This window comes from Vigna unguiculata, chromosome 4 (genome assembly GCF_004118075.2).
Source record: "Vigna unguiculata cultivar IT97K-499-35 chromosome 4, ASM411807v1, whole genome shotgun sequence".
Taxonomy (NCBI): Eukaryota; Viridiplantae; Streptophyta; class Magnoliopsida; order Fabales; family Fabaceae; genus Vigna; species Vigna unguiculata.
Window position 1 is genome coordinate 41,219,738 of NC_040282.1, and position 16,878 is coordinate 41,236,615.

The window sequence follows — 16,878 nt, forward strand, 5'->3', positions numbered from 1 at the left end:
AATTGGCTTATAAATTAAAATTTACTTATTAAATACTTTAAGCCTTTCTTATCTTTAATGTATATGAATGATCCAACTGCGACCAACCTTTGTCATGTCAAACACTTGACCCGTGGAAATCTCTAATTTGTGTTTGAAGGATAACCTAATAAAAGCAATCTTTTTAAGAGAGAGAATTTGGAAACCGACCTTTTTCAAAAAGAGCCTACACGCCTCTCTTTTTTCTTCTGAGGTGGTTGAGTATATACTTTAAAACTTTTCTTTTTCTATCTTATAGAAACCATACACCCTATGTTGTTATATTCTAGAAAATCTCTCTAAGTGAAGTATGATACTTTTATTTATTGTTATTATTATTTAATAATAAACTAGATTTTCTTTTAAATCATATTTTAAAAAAATCTATTTAGTTACTAACTTAATTATTGATTAAGCCTCACTCAATCCAATACAAATTTCCAAATTTATATTAATTATATTTTTTTCTAACAAAAAAATAATAATATTTCACTTAAAGAAAATATATCAATAAAATTAAACTCTTTAATTTAATCAATAATATTTTCTTGTCCAACAAAGATCAGAACACTAATCAATGAGCAACTCCATATATTCATTACTAAACTGGTATTAAATTAATTCATTAATTTATTAATCAATGTTGGTGTCTAGTAACATAACACTCCTTAACAATGGGATAGTATAAAGTATATTTTATTTTAGAACCATTAGAAAATTAATATAATGTTTCTTTCCATCTTTTACACCTTTATCTTATCTTTATGGTATAACTAACAAATTCTAATAAGTTAACCCATGATGAATAACTCAAGAAACTCCTTCCTTCTTTCATACAGAATGTCCTGACCAAGGTCTTTATTTATATAGAGTTTAAACTCATTATCAAGAGTTGATGAATTCTTTCTTGATTACTCATTAATCTCACAAGAATTTAATTATACCCAATAATCATTCAACTAACATCACAAAATGTTATATGTACGATATCAAAATACACTACAAAAAAATGTTTCATTAATAATCAATTTTAATAATCAAAAGTTGTTAGTCACTATGATCAATTTATATATCTATTTACAAAATTAAAAATTATTGATAATTAAAATAGTAATTATTATAAATAAAAATTATAATTAATCATTAATTAACCAAATTGAGATGTATAATTTATTATCAATAAATAAAATATATATTTATTAATAATAAATTTTGAATACACAGTGAAAAGAAAAAGGACCCAACGAAAGAACACGGCAAACAGACGAAAAACAGAGATGGGTTACCCAGGCTCCAAGGCGCAGGCACCGTATAAAAGCTCCATGCCCCATGCGGGTTTTCAAGAGTTGCAGAAACCCAAAACTCCCACCCAAGAACTTGTGCTACAGATCCCAGGATGCAAAGTTCATCTGATGGGAGAAGGAGAAGCCCTTGAACTGGCTCAAGGGCACTTCACAATCATGAGGGTCATGGAGCAGAACGTGGCACTAGCAACAGTCATAAAAGTCGGAGGCAGTTTTCAGTGGCCCTTGACAAAGGACGAGCCAGTGGTGAAGGTGGATGATCTTCACTATCTCTTCTCTCTGCCTGTGAAAGACGGTGGTGAGCCTCTGAGCTATGGTGTGACCTTTCCGGAACAGTGTTATGGGATCATGAGGATGCTGGATTCTTTTCTGAAGGATCATTGTTGCTTTTCTTGGTTGGAAAGGAGCAATAAGAGTGACCTTGATTGGGAGGATTTTGCCCCAAGGGTTAAGGATTACAACCACTTTCTTGCCAGGGCCATTGCAGGAGGAACTGGTCAGATTGTTAAGGGTATCTTCATGTGCAGCAATGCTTACACCAACCAGGTTTGGTTTATCTGTTGAATAACACCGGCACTTTACTGGTTTTTCTTTTCATTATGGTTAAAAATGATTTTGAATTGAAATGATTTATGTTTAAATGGGTTCAGTTTAAAAGTAGGTTGATAGCATAACTCAATGCAACTTTTTTCATTCAATGAAAAAAACATTGTCTATGTTGTGTTAGAATATGAAATCTTTTGGTGTTTCTCTTATATTACTCCTTAGTTCTTACAATATGAAATTTTGATGTTAGGAAGATTGAGTGAGATTGAAACATCGACTATGTTGGCTTAGAGATGATTGTCAAAAAAGAGAAACTTTCTGGTATGAGATGTTTTAGTTACTAAACTGTTTGTTCCTCTTAGAAGAAAAACCTTGGTTTTATAAGGGAAATGTTTATCATCCAACAAATTATAGTTAAGGAAGAAAAAAGAGGAAGAATTTGAAATGTATTAGAGATAGAGATAGATAAACACATCAAACTATGTGGTTACAAGTTAGAATAAACTGAGGTATATGCTTTGTTCTTTTTCCCCTCATTTGAAAAGAAACAAATAAATCATTATGCTTTTCATCAAAAACCTGTTAAGAAAAGCAGGTCCAAAAAATAGGGGAAGCGATCCTGAATAGTGCTGCGGAAAAGAACAATGCTAACATGGTCAGACAAAGTATGAACAAGAGGAATGATGCCACAAAGAACAGTGGAATGAACGAAAACCTCAAACGGTATTGAAACATGTGATGAGATTGAGTTATACTATGTAATGAGTTCATGTTTAAGGATTAGAGTATTGACTATAAGAACTTTTCATTTTCATATATGTACAATTACAAACTAAGTTTTGGATTACTTTTCATGTTTGCAATCTAGTGTTAGAGAGCTGACAAACATGACAGAAAACTTAACCAAATCTTTGCTTGATGGTGTTGCAACAATGAGTGGATCAGTGATGACTCGTGTGCTTAAATCCCAACCAGGACAGGCATTCCTAAAGATGCTCCCTAGAGAGGTGCCATTGGCTTCCCTTGATTCAGTCAGTAAGTAACACTTCTCATATACCAACCTTATTGTTGTTGTATTGGATGCACTACTTATGAAGCTTATCTCATTCTTTTAAACAAGCACCATCAACTTGATCTCTGTTTTTAATGGCAGAAAGAGTTTTTGAAGCAGCTGAAGCTGCTGAAAAACAAACCTTTTCTGCCACCTCCAAAGCTGCAACCAGAATGGTTTCAAACCGGTAATATTACTATTATTATTATGTTTCTTGAAATAAAATAGCCAAAATTTATTGTTGAACCACAGATTAATAATATTTATGCCTGAAATTGAACTCTAAGTAACTTGGACAACACTTTTTCTCCATTGTGATGATGACTTAACTACACCTTGAACCTTTTAGTTTTGAACAGTTTAAATAGAAAAACAAACACACCCTATGATTAACACCTATGTTGTGGATACATAAATGTAACCTTAGGTAAAATGGGTGGTTTGGCAACAGGTTTGGGGAAGAAGCAGGAGAGGCTACTGAGCATGTGTTGGCAAGTGCAGGACATGCTGTTAACACTGTTAGGAATGTCTCTGTGATTCGGAAAGCCATCATTCCAGCCACTTCTTCAAATGCTGCTGGAGCACTCAAAAATTTTGCCAGGAAAAGAAAGGCTTCATTATAAAATCTAACCATGTTGCTTTCTGTTTCACAGATGAATTGAAAAGCCAAACATAACTATATATATCTATAATCTTTTTTTAGTTGTTTTATGAATATACTTGTTATAATAGGCACAGAAGAACCAAACTATGTGAAGTGAAGTGTTTACATGAAAAAACAACCAATGTAAGTAAGAGAGCATCATATATAGTAAAATCATTCTAAAGTCTTTAGTACTTACTGTATTAGTAACTTGATATCTGTTATTAATTTAAGGGTTAAGTATATTTTTACTTCCTGAACTGTAGTCAAAAATTGGAATTCGTCATTGGTCAAAACTTTGATAAATTTTGGTCTTAAACTTTAAAAATGAATGAATATAGTCCTTTTAACCCAATTCTCAGTTGTTTATGCCATTTGACACATTCTCAGCTCAATATTTATTGAGAAATGCGTTCGAAATCTAAAAAAAAGGTTAACAAAATTGGGTTAAAAGGATTATATTCATCCATTTTGAAAGTTTAGGGATCAAAATTTATCAAAGTTTCGACCAAGGACGAATTTCAATTTTGGGTCAAAGTTCAGGGACTAAAAACATATTTAACCCTTGATTTAATATGATTCTCTGATGATATGAAGGGTTATTTATCTATATACTTTTGCTTGCTCTTTGATGGATTTTTTTTAATCATTAGAATTGTAGGCCATTGACAGGGGAAAATGTAAAATAAACATTCATTTATAAATTAAAATTATCTGCTATTTATATGAAAAAAGGTGAAATAGCATAAAGTCATTAAGTTGAAAAAAATTGAAAGCAGTTGAACAGGTTCAAGTAGTTTATAGAATAAAGTTTTTTCATTAATTAATTTTTATTAATAATATGATACTAACTTCAGTATCAATTCACAAAAGTGATAATAACATAATCATTACTTTTTTACGATCATAATATTTAATCCTTAAATAAAGCATTTTTTTAATATGTTTTAACATGTACTATGCTATTAATTAATTTTATTAAAAAATAAAAATTTATAAACTTATAATAGGTGTCAATAAAGAATGATGTGTCAATTTGATAATGATTTTGATGATATATTAACCTCTTATTGATAATTTATCTTTCCATTACTTATTATTATTTTAATGTTGTCAAAATGTGTTGAAAAATATTTTTTTTTCTTTTTAACATAATAATTAAGTATATAAATGATTATTTCAAATAATGATTATCTTGATGAAAACTGGTTTTCATATGTTTTAGAAATAATTTATTATTTAAGGTAATAATCGATTATATTAAGAGATTTAAAAATTTTCACATTTACATAATTAATTATATTTAAAAAAACAATGGATTAAGTTAAAACATAATGGTTTTTAGATTATATGAAGAACATATTAGTTAGTAATCATAAAACTATTTCAAATTGATTTGAAAAGAAACGTGTTTAAGTTTTTCTAAAAAACAGAAGAAAAATTTTCTTGAAAATTTTACATTTCATCTTGTTTGAACAGAAGGGTTTAAGATTCATAAAATAGGTGATTATATGTAGGTTTTTCATTGTAAAACGGTCACATGTATGTGTTGTAGTTCAGTGTTTTCATGATCTTTGGAAATCATGTCGAAGGGTATTTCATGACGGGTTTTTTTTGTGAGAAATTTAATAAAATTTAATTAAAAATGATTAAAATCACAAATTTTTAAAGTTTGAAAATAAATTTTTCTAAAATTTAATTAAAATAACTAAATTTATGTATTTCAAAAATTTAAAGAAATATTAATTTTAATTTTTATTAAAAATTAAATAACAAAAATATATTTACCTTGAAATAAATGAATACAAATTTTGAAGATGCTAAATTTATAAAACACCATAAAATTAAAAAGATTTATTTATTTCTATATTATATTAATTTTACTGAGAAAAAATTGGGGAAAAAGGTTTGTGGGGGCATGGCTCCCTTTGCACACCCTAAGAGGCTCACGCATACAATTATTTCTTATTTTTATATTTCTATTTGCTTCTTAAAAATGTATTCTATGAAATCTTAAGCAGATAAACTTTTGGGTTAAATAAATTTTGTTGATTCTTTTGAAAATTAGAATTAGCTTATTTTTGAATTTTTTTATCTAATTTAATTTTTCAATTTTAAAATGACGTAAATTTAATTTTTTTTAATATTTTTTTAATTTATTTAATATTTCAAACATATTTGATAATAATATTTATTTAAATTATTTATCATATTTAATATATCTTTAATTTAATATTAACTAAAAAATGTATCTAAAATATTAAATAAATATAATAAAATTTAATTAAAATAATTAAATTTATATAATTTTAAAATTTAAAAAATTAATAAAGTTAATATCTTAAAAATACTAATTTTAATTTTAATTCGAAATTAAATAACGAAATCATATATTTAACGTTGACTTTTCTATTTTCTCTGTTGTTATTTGACGTAACAGAACTTTTTTATGTTTTTCGATAGAAATGAACATAATAAGGATAAAGCAATTATCGTCACCAACCATCATTCAGACATTGACATTGATTCCTCTCTTCATGCGTCATACCTTACGTAACATTATACATGCATCTTATTATATACTTTCTTTTCTTAAACTGTTTTTTATGATTTTTTCTCGAGAGAATTTATTAAAAAAATAATATATATATATATATATAAATATTAAAATTTTAAGTTAAAAGTACGTAGTATTAATTTTTACATTTATGTTAGAAATATATAATATTTCTCTGAGAAATCTAATTAGAAAAAAAGGAAAATACATCAATTTTATTGAACGCACTTTATCTTGTTTAATATATCCCACAGAAATAAAAGTTAGTAAAAAAATGATATAAATATTAATCTTAGGATTTTCTGTTACTGTTGTTATAACCCCTTAGGTTTTCTGTTTTAGAGGTTGGTTACCTAATAACTGATTCAGATCAGTTATTAGGGTTGTGTTTTCCCCTCTTTCCCCAAACCTATTTAAGCATAGGTTTCGTTCTTCCCATGTAAGTTTTTCAGAAACAGATTATCAGTAATAAAAGATTCAGTTTTTCTCTTACCTGAGTTTTGCTATGCTTGGTCTTCCCTCATCTTAGTTTTCTCTGCACCACCTCTGTTCTGCTGCTGCTCAAGGTTTGCACTCCATGGAGAAAGGGGAAAGCCACGACCAGCGACCACAATATGGTATCAGAGCAGGTTTTTAACCTGCTCTGCCTCCGCTGCATTCTGTTACAAACCAGGCTCAAGGTTTCTTGAAGCCTTTCTTGAAAATGGAAAATAAAGACGTGGTCAAGACTGAGAGCACCAACTGTGGGATGCAGAACACTAATCTTGATCAAGCTCTCATACCCACCAGCCCTTATTACCTACATCCTGGAGAAAACCCAGGTTTGGCATTAGTTTCCACTAATCTGAATGATTCTAATTACTCCTCTTGGAGCAGGAATATGCAGCGTGCACTGCTGTCCAAAAACAAGCTGAAGTTTGTCAATGGGAGCATCAAGACTCCCCTTCCTAATGATCCCACATATGAAGCATGGGAAAGATGCAATGTTATGATCTTGTCATGGATTATGAGGGTTCTTTCTCCTGATATTGCTGAGAGTGTCCTATACATTGATTCTGCTAAAGATTTGTGGGAAGAACTTAAAGAAAGGTTTTCTCAAGGGGACTATTTTCAGATCTCTGATCTCCTCCAGGAAGTTCACTCCATCAAGCAAGGAGAAAGGACCATAACCCAGTACTTTACAGAATTGAAGAAGCTATGGGAAGAGCTGGACTTCTTACGTCCCTTGCCAACTTGCACATGTGGAAAACCCTGTGAGTGTGATCTTACTAAAGTCTTTTTAAAACAGAGAGATATTGAACATTCTATTTGCTTCTTGAAGGGCCTAAATGATTGTTACAGCAATGTAAAAACTCAAGTTTTGCTAATGGATCCCTTACCAAGTATAAACAAAGTGTTTTCTTTAATAATACAACAAGAAAGGAAATACAATGGTACTGGAACTTTAAATACTGAAAATAAAGTTCTTTTAAATACTGCTGAGAAAACCAACTACAAAGCTCAAGAACAAGGTTCTTGGAAAGGTCAAGGCAGAGGAAACAATTTTCGTGGCCAAGGAAGGGGCAGAGGAAGAAATCCCAATCAAGGGAAACAATGCACATACTGCCACAAAATGAACCATACAGCTGATGAGTGCTACTCAAAACATGGTTATCCCCCATGGTATAAACAAAAAGGAGACCAAGAAAGGAGTTACAACAGTGACAAAAATGTCAACACACAGCAAACATGCAACCTAACTGTCAAGACTGATGCACAAGACTCCACTAATCAGACTTCCATCAAGGAAACTGACACAAGTACTTCCTTAAGTACTGAACAAATACAGAAACTGCTGAGGCTTTTGGAAGACAAGGGTGAATCCAATCATGCTATCAGCCACATTCAAAGGTCTAGCAACAATATATCTACTCACAAAGATCAACAAGGTAAATTCTGGATCTTAGATACAGGAGCTACTGATCATGTAACACATGATCTGAATCAGTTTTCAACATTTTATAAAATCAAACCTGTAACTGTAAAACTTCCTAACAATTCTACTGTCATTGCTGAATATGCTGGAACAAAATACTTCACTAATGATTTCATAATCTACAATGTTCTCTATATTCCAGAATTTTCTTTTAATTTGATTTCTGTACAGTCCCTTATCAAGGACCTAAACTGCAGACTAATTTTTTCTAATGAGAATTGTCAGATCCAGCACAATACTTCATTCAAGACGATTGGGCGTGCTAGCATGCTAAAGGGTTTATACTACCTTGATAACTGCCCCTCCATCTCTGAAGAATATATGCCTCTGAATATAGCTCTCAATTGTTCTAAAACTAGTGCAAATGTTTGGCATCTCAGATTAGGACATCCTTGTGACAGTGTTATGAAACAAATATGTAAAGTTTTCCCTTATGTGAATGATTCTTGTAAAAATATTTGTGATATCTGCCACTATTCTAAGCAACATAAACTTCCTTTTCAACATAGTACTACATCTTCTTTAAATTGCTTTGACATGATACATACTGATATATGGGGTCCTATTTCTGTCCCTTCTATACATGGTCATAGATATTTCCTTACTGTGGTTGATGATTGTTCTAGACATACTTGGATCTTCCATATGCATTCTAAGAGTGAAACCAGAAAACTTTTGCTAAATTTTGTCATTTACATCAAGAATCAGTTTGAAAAGAGCATTAAAATCATAAGGTCTGACAATGGGCCTGAGTTTGATTACATCGATTTATATAACATTTATGGCATTGAGCATCAAAAGAGCTGTGTTGGGACTCCAGAACAGAATTCTGTTGTAGAAAGAAAGCATCAACACATTCTCAATGTTGCTAGAAGTCTTTTATTTCAGTCAAAATTGCCTAAATGTTATTGGTATTATGCTGTTAATCATGCTGTACACTTAATAAATAGGATGCCCTCTGTTGTTTTGAAGAATAAATCTCCCTATGAAATTCTTAATCAAAAACCTCCTACTTATCTTGATTTAAAGGCTTTTGGTTGTCTATGTTTTGCTTCCACCAGTGATGTTAACAGAAATAAGCTTGATCCTAGGGCTAGAAAATGTGTTTTTATTGGTTTTAAACCTGGAATGAAAGGCTATATTCTTCTGGATATTAAAAGTAGAGAGATTTTTGTTAGTAGAAATGTCATATTTTATGAAAATATTTTTCCTTGCAATTTCTCTAACAATTGTGAACAGGAACAGAATATTGAGTTCTTAGAACCAAGCAGTATACACAATGATGTTCCTCACAATTATGTCAATGATCACAACATCACAGACAGTGATGATGAAGAGTTCAATGCTGATAATAACACTACAAATTCCAGCAGTGAGAATGACATAAGAGAAGATATCACTGAACATCATGATCAGACTGATGTCCAGCCTGATAGTGATCAAGAAAACCAGCAAAATACTGACAATATTCAACAAGACCTCATTAACACTGAAGATCTGGACCTAAGGCGATCAAAGAGGAGCAGAAAACTTCCTGGGTACCTAAAGAATTACCAGGTCAATGGTTCCTTTACTGTCAAAAACTCTACTCTTCCTGCATGCATAAATCATACTCATAAATCTGCTTATCCCATTAGCTCTGTTGTTTCCTATAAATCCTTGTCCAAAGATCACTTTAAATACACCTTAGCCATTTCGACTAATAAAGAACCCCAAAGCTATACTGAAGCCAGTAAAAATAATGAATGGATGACTGCCATAAATAAAGAAATAAATGCTTTAGAACAGAACAAAACCTGGTATCTAACTGATCTCCCTAAAGGGAAGAAACCTATAGGGTGTAAATGGGTGTTTAAAATCAAATATAATGCAGATGGTACTATAGAAAGATATAAAGCTAGGCTGGTGGCTAAGGGGTATTCTCAACTAGAAGGGGTTGACTATTTTGACACTTTTTCTCCTGTTGCTAAACTAACCACTGTTAAAATTCTCTTAGCTCTAGCTGCTACAAAAAAATGGCACCTACATCAACTTGACGTAGATAATGCTTTCCTTCATGGAGAGCTGAATGAGGAGGTCTATATGTCACCCCCACCAGGACTGAGTATCTCAAAACCAGGACAAGTTTGTCGCCTAACTAAATCTCTATATGGACTCAAGCAAGCAAGTCGACAGTGGTTTGCTAAACTATCTTCATTCCTTATAAGTCTTGGTTTTATTCAATCAAAGGCTGATTATTCCTTATTTGTTCAGAATACTACTAATGATTTTACTGCTTTGCTAGTTTATGTAGATGATGTGATACTAACTGGAAATTCTATGGAAGCTATCAATAGAACCAAAAATCTGCTACACCAAGCTTTTAGAATTAAGGATCTTGGAAAATTAAAGTTTTTCTTGGGCTTTGAGGTGGCTAGAACAACAAAAGGAATCCATTTATGTCAAAGAAAGTATGCTCTTGACATCTTAGAAGAAACTGGGATGCTTAACAGCAAGCCCTGTCAAAGCCCTCTCATGAGTAATACTAAGGATCTCTTTGACACCAACAAGGATATTCACAACACAGACTCTTATCGAAGATTAATAGGGAAACTTCTATATCTTACTAATTCTAGACCTGACATTAGTTTCTCTGTTCATTTACTCAGTCAATTCGTGCAGGGACCAACTATACACCATCACCAAGCTGCCCAACACATTCTTAGATACATCAAAGCTGATCCAGGTCGTGGTCTTTTCTTCCCAGCCGAGACTGATATCCAAATCAAAGGTTTTAGTGATTCTGATTGGGCTGCTTGTCCAGAAACCAGAAAGAGTGTTACTGGATTTTGTATATTCCTTGGAAATTCCCTAGTTTCCTGGAAAACAAAAAAACAGAACACTGTCTCCAGATCCTCTTCAGAGGCAGAATATAGAGCACTCGCCACTACTACGTGCGAGATACAATGGATCACCTACATCCTACGCGATCTACAAATTCAGACCGATCTTCCCGCTGTTCTTTACTGTGACAATCAGTCCGCAAGGCACATCGCGAACAACCCCACCTTCCACGAACGCACCAAACACATAGACATTGACTGTCATGTTGTTCGAGAGCGACTACAGCACAACTTATTTCGTCTTCTCCCTATCAGCTCGAACGACCAACTCGCAGATGTTTTCACCAAAGCTCTCCATCGCACTAACTTCAAAATCAACGTCTCCAAGCTCGGAATGATGAGCATCCACCATCCAGCTTGAGGGGAGGATATTAATCTTAGGGTTTTCTGTTACTGTTGTTATAACCCCTTAGGTTTTCTGTTTTAGAGGTTGGTTACCTAATAACTGATTCAGATCAGTTATTAGGGTTGTGTTTTCCCCTCTTTCCCCAAACCTATTTAAGCATAGGTTTCGTTCTCCCCATGTAAGTTTTTCAGAAACAGATTATCAGTAATAAAAGATTCAGTTTTTCTCTTACCTGAGTTTTGCTATGCTTGGTCTTCCCTCATCTTAGTTTTCTCTGCACCACCTCTGTTCTGCTGCTGCTCAAGGTTTGCACTCCATGGAGAAAGGGGAAAGCCACGACCAGCGACCACAATAATAAATATAATAATATATACGATCAGAATAGAAAGAGAAATAAAGAAAAATGCAGTGATGAACAATTTTTTGCAATTCAAAGATGTACAAATATCATTGTTCTTTATTTATCAACTTCACCACATCCAAGAACACTGATCCGTCAAAGAAGATGGGCAAAACATCACGAATCTTGCTGGAAAATCGTCTATGTTGTCCTAAAACATAGCAAACAAAGAAGGTAAAGAGGAAAATGGTTCTTCGTTTCTTTAATTCTGAAATGTGATGATGTCATGACACAAATCATCACTCGGCATAACAAAAGAGAATAATGTATGCAGTTTTCATAAAATATAAATCATGAAAAATAGTTATTGTATGCTATAAATAGCATAGTGTTTTGCATAATCTTCCCATCCTCATCATTCAGTTCTTTTCATCTCTTTCACTCCAAACAAACACTCTCAAAGGATCTTCTTATCGATTCTTCACAACACCATGACAAGTATTCCATCTCACATGAAAGCTTGGATCTACTCTGAATATGGAAACATAGAAGAAGTTCTCAAGTTTGATCCTAATGTGGCCACACCACACCTCATGGAAAATCAAGTGCTCATCAAAGTTGTGGCTGCAGCCATTAATCCAGTAGATTATAAGAGAGCTCTTGGTGATTTCAAGGACATTGATTCTCCTTTACCAGTAACTATATATGTTTCTCTTAACCTGTCTCAATCAATTATAGCATAACTGTTTTTGTTGTTTTTTAATCTCGTTTTTTTCATTGTTCTATGGTGAGAAGACTGCACCAGGGTACGATGTTGCTGGTGTGGTGGTGAGTGTGGGAAGTGAAGTGAAGAAATTTGAGGTTGGAGATGAAGTTTATGGTGACATCAATGAGATTACTCTGGACCATCCAAAGAGTATTGGCTCTTTGGCTGAATATACTGCAGTTGAAGAGAAAGTATTGGCTCACAAACCCTCCAATTTGAGCTTTGCAGAAGCTGCATCCCTTCCTTTAGCCATAATCACTGCTTATCAAGGACTTGAAAGAGTTGAGTTTTCTTCTGGCAAATCTATTCTTGTTCTTGGAGGAGCTGGTGGAGTTGGATCCCTTGTTATTCAGGTTTCTAATTTAAAAAAAAAAAAAATTGTTCTTATGATCATATTTTAGATTTTTATGGGAATGGGATAACTTTGCCCTTAATTATAAAAAAATGGATAGTTGACTAATAAATTATATGACAGAGAACATATCTTGCAGATGGGACTAGATTTAAAGCGTTTAAAGTGAAGTTGTTACGTACGAAAATAATTTCTTAAAAATTTTAAAACTAAAGTCGTCATCGACGTTGACGACCTCGATTAAATATTATTTACAAAAGAAACTATCACCGCCAATGATGAGTTCAGTCTAATATAATTACAAAGAAGTTGTCATAACATTTTTGAAACTTTATGAAAAAGTCGTCTACGTGACGACTTACGTTCAAACTCCTGCCTCTGTCATATAATTTATTAGTAACTGTCCCATGTTTGTAATTAAGGGACAAAGTTGTCCCATTCCTGTAAAAAAAAAAACCTGTTTTCTTCTTTGTACTGAGTATAACATTGTATGCTGAATATCAATGTGTGTGTTTCATGAGATAGATCGCCAAACATGTGTTTGGTGCATCAAAGATAGCAGCTACTGCTAGTACTGGAAAACTGGAATTGTTGAGAAACTTGGGAGCAGACTTGCCTATAGACTACACAAAAGAGAACTTTGAAGAACTTGCAGAGAAGTTTGATGTGGTGTATGATGCATCCCACAGAACCGATCTGTAAGATGAGTTTTATACTTTACTGAAATAAGTTTATCGGTTTGCACTTCACTTATATATTATAAAATAAAATAGTTTTATCTTTAGTTGATGTAAGACTTTTAATATAATACTATGATATTAACATAGGAGAAACTGAAAGGGCATTGAAGGGCCTTAAAGAAGGTGGTAAGGTTGTGACAATATTGGCACCTGCAACTCCACCAGCTATACCTTTCTTGCTGACTTCTGATGGAGATTTGTTGCAGAAACTGAGACCTTACTTGGAGAGTGGAAAGGTGAAGGCAATGTTGGATCCTAAGAGTCCTTTTCCATTTTCTGAGACAGTGGAAGCATTTTCATATTTGAAGACTAACAGAGCTACTGGGAAAGTGGTTATATATCCCATTCCATAATATGCATGCATGCATGTATTTCCTATTTCAGTGTCTGTGTTGTAATAAAGCTCTTAGAGATATCAATGGTTGTTATCTGTGTTGTAAACTATTATAACTACACTTTGGAACTTCCTGCATGTGTTATTCTGTTTTGTCAAATAATGATCTGAACATTATGTACTCTAATATCTCTCTCTTGTGCTTTCTCTTAATGTTAACGGTGCTAAGAATTCAAGTGTGAATCTAAGTTTCACATTAACTAAAAATGAGAAAGTGAAATACTGTATAAAAATAAAGACTTATAAATATATTGTCTTAAGACTTTGGATTGAGAATGGTGTCGATGCCTTATGTGATTGTGTTCAGGTCTCATTGCTGTTGGATCTCCTGATCTCTTTTTAACTGCACTTTGGAATTTCCTGCATGAATTATTCTGTTTTGTCAAATAATGATCTGTAACATTATGCAGTATAATGTTGTCTTTTGCAATGATCTGAAACATTATGCAGTATAGTATTGTCTTTTGCTTACTCTGTTAATACAACGTACAACCAAATATTTGCTTCTTTTTATATGAATTTAATTTTTAGTTACTCTTCTATCTCTGTGCTTAGAAAAGTTATTTTAATTTCTGTATTAAAAATAGGAGAAAAATTGTTATTACCGCTCTCACATAATTTAGAAATCGAGCTAAAATGGTTTAAATTTCATTCCTCTTCCATCCTTTGATATTCAAACATAAATTTTAATTAATTTCTACACTTTTAGTTTCGAGTGTGTGGGGTCGACAACTTTTTGTTATTGTAACGTCCCATTTAATTATTAAGCGAAATTAAAGGAAAACGTCACACAATATAAGTATAGTAGCGTAGTCCTGGGGTCTCCAACACAACCCCGACAAAACTCGGGCACACCACGATGTCAAAGGAAAGCTGAAAACGAATACGACATAGAGTGTAGTGTAGAAATACAGAAAGGGATACACGGGCCATAGCCCTAAATAAAACACAAAGAAAACTCCAGCCCAGATGGCTAAGCAGCGGAATCACCATTCGCTTGTTGACCATGAGAACCTCGCCCATCTGCTCCCATCAACCAAGTTGATGATCATTCAAGGAAAACAGCCACATACAACACAACCATGCAACGAAACGGGTAAGCTAGAGCCAACAACATATTCAACATGCAATTAAATATATTTTCATCATCCCATCCACATAGCAACCAAACATGTTATGACTCTTCATTCAATACACTACGACTTGACTCATCCGGATACGTATAACTCGGTCGGATTCAGCGGATGCTTGCACTTGTGGTGGATACCTCTGCTCGATCCTGAGCTGCTCGATCCTGAGCTATGTGTTACCAGTGTTACAATGAATCAAAATCTCTCCCACCACAAGGTTAGCCCTCAGTGAGTTTCAGGCCTCCTACTACTCTCACCACAAGAGTCAGTTCGCTCTAAGTGAGACTAACTGGCTCCTCAGAGCGTCAGGATGCAACCTTACCTTGAATCCTTACCTAGTTATACAGATGGGGCACCACCATGAACACCCACTAGCAGGGGCCATGGAATTACGTCCCGACCACTGAAGCGCGACCCCCGAGGTCTCACCTAGAGACCCCAAAGAATTACACGCTGACACGGACCAACGTTCATAAATCAGCAATAAGAGAATATTGAATTATATTTTTCAATTCCATATCAACCCTTGAAGTTTAATCCTCATATCAATCACATCTCAAATCCACACCTCTGATCATCACCACCCCAATGAGTCTGGGGCCTAGTCTCATATTTATACCATGTTCCTTTAGTTTCAAACCGCATACTCATTTCACATGCTAAGTCCCCACCACACTCATCATTCATCATTCATGAATCATGTCACGCATATATAGCAACCCATTAGGCATATATTCATACATCAGTACATGCATCTTATCCTAGCAGTCATACCTAAACAAGTCCAAGCACAAGAGAACAAATATGCAACCCAACACCACGCTATCTCGCCCAAACCCCTCGCTCAGGCTGAAGGGTCTCGCTCAGGCGAGACAGGCTCGCTCAGGCGAGACAGGCTCGCTCAGGCGAGCCCCCCCTTCGCCTAGGCGAGGGCTCAAAAAAAACAAGGGCATGAGCAACGCGGGATCTCGCTTAAGCGAGATCCCTCTCGCCTGGGCGAGTTGCCTGCTTGCTCAAAAGTTGAGCGAGCCGCCTGGGCGACTTTTCGCGCAATAAACCTAGGCGAGCTCCCTGTTTCATCTCGCCTAGGCGAGATGGACTCGCTTGGGCGAGATTAACAGGTCTCGCCACTGTTCTTCACTGCCACAGCCATGTAAATCGAACCAAACCAACATGCAAAGCATTCTCATACCCAAATCGCAGGATTAAAGCATACAAGCAGAAACCAACGCAATCACAGACCAAAACTACTGGAAAACAAGAGCTCTAACTTCCCGTACCTGGAAAACTTAGCGAAGACCTCTACTATGTGACCACGAGCACGGCAGCTCCAAGGATGCACTATAGGGCTGCGGTGAGAGTGGGACAGGACCAGACAGGTGGGTTAGCCAGGGCTCTTACAACAGATCACGAAAAAGTTACGAAAAGGGAGCTAGCACGAACTCGAAAGTCACTTACATGGAGTAACGGAACTTCCTGGCTCACGTAACAGCGGGGGCGGAACCCTAGCAGAGGGGGTTGACGGCTGCAGCAAGGTTTTCTGAAAATGCAAGAAGTGTGGAATTAGGGCAACGCTAAGGGTCTTTATATCATGGACCAGCCTTTTAGGCCCAATACTGTAGGGCAGCCCACTAGCTTTTAGGGCAGGAAAGAAATGGGACCTTACAGATATTTTATACAATCAATGCAACGATGCATATTATTATTTTATTTCAAAAATTTTATTTATATTTTGCATATAAAAAAAGTTCAATAAATAGTTGTTTAAGATAGTTTTTCAAAATACCTTTTCTTTTTCTTTTCATTGAATAAGTCCTTAGAGTTTAAGCAAGAG

The 16,878-nt window shown here is 34.2% G+C and overlaps 2 protein-coding genes and 1 long non-coding RNA gene across 4 annotated transcripts; 2 read left to right on the plus strand and 1 right to left on the minus strand.

Annotated features, from left to right (window-relative positions):
- The first annotated feature begins 1,244 nt into the window (after positions 1-1,244).
- Positions 1,245-3,746, plus strand: LOC114181066 (senescence/dehydration-associated protein At4g35985, chloroplastic-like). 2 transcript variants are annotated; one of them, XM_028067397.1, is made up of 6 exons: positions 1,245-1,299; positions 1,354-1,868; positions 2,464-2,591; positions 2,737-2,903; positions 3,022-3,106; positions 3,371-3,746. In XM_028067397.1, exons 1-6 carry the CDS (start codon positions 1,296-1,298, stop codon positions 3,540-3,542), a joined length of 1,071 nt encoding a protein of 356 aa, XP_027923198.1. In that variant the 5' UTR covers positions 1,245-1,295; the 3' UTR covers positions 3,543-3,746. The 2 variants fall into 2 exon arrangements, with proteins under 2 accessions (XP_027923198.1, XP_027923197.1); XM_028067396.1 differs by lacking the exon at positions 1,245-1,299 and having other exon boundaries at positions 1,308-1,868.
- An 8,291-nt stretch (positions 3,747-12,037) lies between these two features.
- On the plus strand, positions 12,038-14,037 carry LOC114182354 (2-methylene-furan-3-one reductase-like). The gene is made up of 4 exons (XM_028069219.1): positions 12,038-12,357; positions 12,458-12,781; positions 13,306-13,460; positions 13,603-14,037. The coding sequence occupies exons 1-4, from the start codon at positions 12,154-12,156 to the stop codon at positions 13,871-13,873; spliced, it is 954 nt and encodes a 317-aa protein (XP_027925020.1). The 5' UTR covers positions 12,038-12,153; the 3' UTR covers positions 13,874-14,037.
- An 860-nt stretch (positions 14,038-14,897) lies between these two features.
- Positions 14,898-16,613, minus strand: LOC114181018. The gene is made up of 3 exons (XR_003603721.1): positions 16,503-16,613; positions 16,325-16,393; positions 14,898-14,937 (listed from the first exon to the last, which is right to left on the minus strand). It is a non-coding gene; the product is annotated as an uncharacterized LOC114181018 (long non-coding RNA).
- Between the last annotated feature and the right edge of the window lie 265 nt (positions 16,614-16,878).

Bases quoted from the DNA above. Each gene is read 5' to 3' on its own strand.
- LOC114181066 (XM_028067396.1), top strand. From the start codon at position 1,341: ATGCCCCATGCGGGTTTTCAAGAGTTGCAGAAACCCAAAACTCCCACC. The intron at 2,592-2,736 runs GTATTGAAACAT...TTTGCAATCTAG, and splicing joins ATGAACGAAAACCTCAAACG to TGTTAGAGAGCTGACAAACA. The intron at 2,904-3,021 runs GTAAGTAACACT...TTTTAATGGCAG, and splicing joins GGCTTCCCTTGATTCAGTCA to AAAGAGTTTTTGAAGCAGCT.
- LOC114182354 (XM_028069219.1), top strand. From the start codon at position 12,154: ATGACAAGTATTCCATCTCACATGAAAGCTTGGATCTACTCTGAATAT. The intron at 12,358-12,457 runs GTAACTATATAT...TATGGTGAGAAG, and splicing joins ACATTGATTCTCCTTTACCA to ACTGCACCAGGGTACGATGT. The intron at 13,461-13,602 runs ATCCCACAGAAC...CTATGATATTAA, and splicing joins TTTGATGTGGTGTATGATGC to CATAGGAGAAACTGAAAGGG.